This window comes from Sorghum bicolor, chromosome 2 (genome assembly GCF_000003195.3).
Source record: "Sorghum bicolor cultivar BTx623 chromosome 2, Sorghum_bicolor_NCBIv3, whole genome shotgun sequence".
Classification (NCBI taxonomy): domain Eukaryota; kingdom Viridiplantae; phylum Streptophyta; class Magnoliopsida; order Poales; family Poaceae; genus Sorghum; species Sorghum bicolor.
In genome coordinates, this window is record NC_012871.2 from 62,173,992 (window position 1) to 62,178,247 (window position 4,256).

The 4,256-nt window shown below is 47.6% G+C and overlaps 1 protein-coding gene across 1 annotated transcript; it reads right to left on the reverse strand.

Annotated features, from left to right (window-relative positions):
* Positions 1,699 to 3,610, reverse strand: LOC8083247 (AT-hook motif nuclear-localized protein 17). The gene has a single exon (XM_002462461.2). It carries the CDS (start codon positions 3,112 to 3,114, stop codon positions 2,050 to 2,052), a length of 1,065 nt encoding a protein of 354 aa, XP_002462506.1. The 5' UTR covers positions 3,115 to 3,610; the 3' UTR covers positions 1,699 to 2,049.

Below are 4,256 nucleotides of genomic sequence, written 5' to 3' on the forward strand. Positions count from 1 at the left end.
CGATGGGGAGATGCATCGGCCTTGACGAGCGTTTTTTTACTAATAATGATGTTTTATCAGAGTTTTATAAACATTAAATATGCTGATATGATATTATATTAATAAAAAAAGAGGTGATAAAAGTTTTATAAAAGTAGGGCCTTGTTTAGTTCCTGAAGAGAAAAATTTCGCGACACTGTAGCACTTTCGTTTGTTTGTGATAATTATTGTCTAATCATCGACTAACTAGGCTCAAAAGATTCGTCTCGTCAATTCCGATCAAACTGTGTAATTAGTTTTTATTTACATTTATATTTAATACTCCATGTATGCGTCTAAAGATTTGATGTGACAGTGAATCTTGAAAAATTTTAGGTTTTTAGGTGGAAGTAAACAAGGCCTAGAAAGAGTTTTATAGAGATAAAACAATTCTACACTGTTTTTAAAATATAAATACGTTGAAAATTAGAACTAAGTCATGAAATCTTGTTTTTAAAATATGGATGCCGTTGGAAACTAGGGCCTTGTTTAGTTCGCAAAAATTTTCAAGATTTCCCGTCACATCGAATCTTTAGTCACATGCATGGAGCATTAAATATAGACGAAAATAAAAACTAATTACACAGTTTACCTGTAATTTGTGAGATGAATCTTTTAAGCCTAGTGAATCCATGATTGGACAATATTTGTCAAATAAAAACGAAAGTGCTACAGTAGCCAAAATCCAAAAATTTTGCAAACTAAACAAAGCCTTAGTTCATCCTGAAATTTAAAGACTTTTCAAGATTTCCCATCACATCAAATCTTATGACATGAATGGAGCACTAAATATAGACAAAAACAAAATTGAATTACACAATTTGTCTGTAATTTATGAGACGAATCTTTTGAGCTTGGTTAGTCTATAATTAGACAATAATTATTAAATATAAACGAAAGTACTATAGTATCAAAATCCAAAATCTTTTCATAGCTAAACAAGACCTTGGTCATGAAGCCAACGAGGATGACCTTACAGAGAGATTAGAACTACTGTGGGCCGTTACGGCGTCATGGGATGCAGCGCATGCAATGGTCAAAGTTATAGTGTTGACCTAGCTCTCTTCGTCTTAAAAAGACCAATATTTTTTATTTTGATCAATCATTTCGTCTTATTTAACTTTTTATATAAATTTTAAAATAAATAAATAGACGATATTTATATACAAAATTATAGTAAAATAGATGATTAAATAAAATATTTAAAAATCAAAAAAACGGGGGGAGTACTGAGAAAAAATAAGGTCCAAAAAAATACTAGAAAAAATTAACCTAGTTTCTTAAAATGATAAATTGATATTTATACATGAAATGTACTACACACTACAAGTAAAAAACATATATACAAATCCGATAACAATTTTGTAGTATAAAAGTTCGACCCAAAACAGCAACCGACGCAATGGCCTAGATTCTTTGTGATTTCTACGGGGTTCCAACCAAACAATGTCTCGACAATATCAGTGTTCTGCTGGCATCGCCCTATGGCCGCCGAGGCCCATACAGAAGAGATGCACCAATCAGTGGCTCCAGAGAGTGGGTTCATGCACCTACCTGACCTGATAGCTATACCAAGGTCTGAACAGCTATAAAAGTTAGGCCAGCAACTATGGAGAAGACTGCCGTGCACATGATCAACACCGTGTTAATAATTGCCCTGGTTTTAATTCTTTGCAGAAATGAATGAAACGAAAGAACCATCAAATAGTCGCACGTTCAATTTAAACTCGAAGGTTTTCACCGTCCCAGATCCGGTTAGATTTCAATCAATCACCGAAAAAGATCACAAAAACGCACGCACTGCTTGTTACTACAAGTAGTTAGAAAGAGACAATAGCAGCAGTGTTCGAGCTTCTTGCAATGCAGATCAACGAGCAAAGAGAGAGTTAAACCCTAGTAGCAGCTAAGGTCAATGTAGATGGAGCGCGGCGGGGTGCGAGCGCCGTCACCTCACTAACCTGCTTACATGTAGCGATCCAATGCAGTGGTAGACGCGTCCCGCCGATGATTGATCACTGGGCGCGGGCGCGGTCAGTACGGCGGCGGTGGCGGTGGCGGCGGCCAAATCACGTCTTGCGGCTGCGGGTGGCAAGCGGTGTAGATGGGCACGGCCGGTGGGCCGCCGCACGGCTCCACAGGCTGCGCTGCTGATGCCGAGGCAAGGTGCGGCGGGGCCTGGCGTCGTACGGCGAGAGGACGATGATGCTCTTGCGGCGGCGGCTGCTCCCCGGGGTGCTGGTGCTGGTGGGCGACGCCTCGGTGGTGCTCGTCCGCTGCATGGTCGCCGCCGCTGCCGGCGGAGAGCGAGACGGAGACGGACACGGCCGCGTCGTCGTCCGGTGGGAGCGGGAGGCGGTGGAAGGTGGGGTTGGTGAAGGCGGCCGCGACGAGGACGACGGCGGACGCGGCGTACAGCGGGCCCACGACGGCGCCGCCGACGACCTGCCCGTGCGGCCCCGCCAGCGAGATGGAGAGGCACGCGGCGGCGGCGGCGGCCTGCGGCGCCACGGCGGACATGGCGGGGGGAAGGAACGTGGCGGAGATGGAGAGGATCTCGTACTGCCCGTGGAACACGATGGCGGTCGTCGGGGCGCCACCGCCACCGCCACCGACCGCGACGCCGCCGGACATCGGGTGGCGGAGCGACACGTTGGCGACGGCGCCCGTGCCCGCGAGCACGCAGATCCCGAGGTTCCGCCGCGCCGCGAAGCGCGCGAGCGCGTCGGCCACGTCGCAGCCGCAGGGGATCTCGATCACGTGCGGGCGCATCGCGGCGGCCGGCTCCGCCTCACGCGTGATCACAACGGGCGGCTTCGGCTTGTTCTTGGACCCCGGGGGCCGGCCCCTCCGCTTCTTGGACAGCTCCATGCTCGCCTCGTCGCCGCCGCCGCCCGACACCACCAGGGCCCCTGCCCCACCACTGGCGGGCTCCTTCTGCTCGGCGCTCCCGCGGCTATCCACCTCATCGGAGAAGCACTCCAGCTGCTGCTGGTGGTGGTGGGATGGCGGCGGCGGCGTGGTGAAGTGGACGGGCGGCACGTCCTTGCGATCTTGGTACAGGCGCTCCTGACTCATGTCTCTTTTGCCAAGCGACATGAGGAGCTTGGTCGCGAGAAAGAGAGACAGCGCCTAGCAATCGAGTGGTACAAGCTTGAAAGATGTGGCTGCGAAAGCGAGAGAGAGATGGTGTATCAAGAACACGGGCGGCGGCAAGAGGCGATGGCAGCTGCGAGAGATGTTTCGGCGACGACGAGAGGGGTCTCTGGGCTTCGGAAGGGGCGGGATAAAGAAAGCGATGGGAGAGAAAGACGGGCACAGTAGCAGCCTAGCAGGAACAGGAACGGGATCGACCCTGATTCCTGAAGCCTGAAGCTAGAGGAGGGGAGGGTAGGGTAGGCGACTAGGGACTAGGCGGTGCCTGCTGCTGCTAGCTAGAGCGGCAGCCAGCGAGGTGATCCTTTTATCCTCTTGTCTTTACATGGTTGCCCTCTTTTTGCCAGAACCGGCGGACAACCCACTACCCAGCGGGCAACGGCCGGCGAGGACGTGTTGGTAGTGTTGGGAAGAGTATGCAGGCTAACGATTCGAATAACTGTAACACCCGGCCCAGGCCTTAATAGGATGTAGGAGACTCATACCAAAAAGTTGTAACTTTTTTTCTGGGAGTCTATCTCGAAATAACTCTAAAGTTAAACGTACTTGGCCTAGAGCAATTTAGGGATGGGTGACCGACCGGAAAGTAGTTCCCGGGTGCGCACGAGTGAGAACAAAGTGTGCAGAAAAGACTAGTGTTGATCTGTGGGGCTGACTATATCCTAGAAAAGCTGTCAGATGTAAGCGAGTCCGGCCTCGTGGAGGCGGGACGTTACAATAACGGCCGTGGTTGCTCGCTACACTTACCTTAGACAAGTTGAACAAAATTAATAAGTGTTTAGTTATCAACTAAACTCAGAAATTTTTTTTGTGTTTTATGTATCGTAGAGTAAAAATATATACATCAATGTTCTTTTAAATAAATATGTTAAAGTGTGACAACCAAATTGTGCGTACTTAATTGTGTTTACACCAAATTGTGTTTCCTTTCTATCTTAATACAACAATGACATAATAAATCTTTTGCGTACTTAAGAAAAAACATCTTATATAATTTTGAAATAGTATAAGAGAGTAGTTACTACTAATTAAAAATGAAATACGTATGTTAAAGGGTGTTTGAGAATGCTCCACCAACTTTGCTC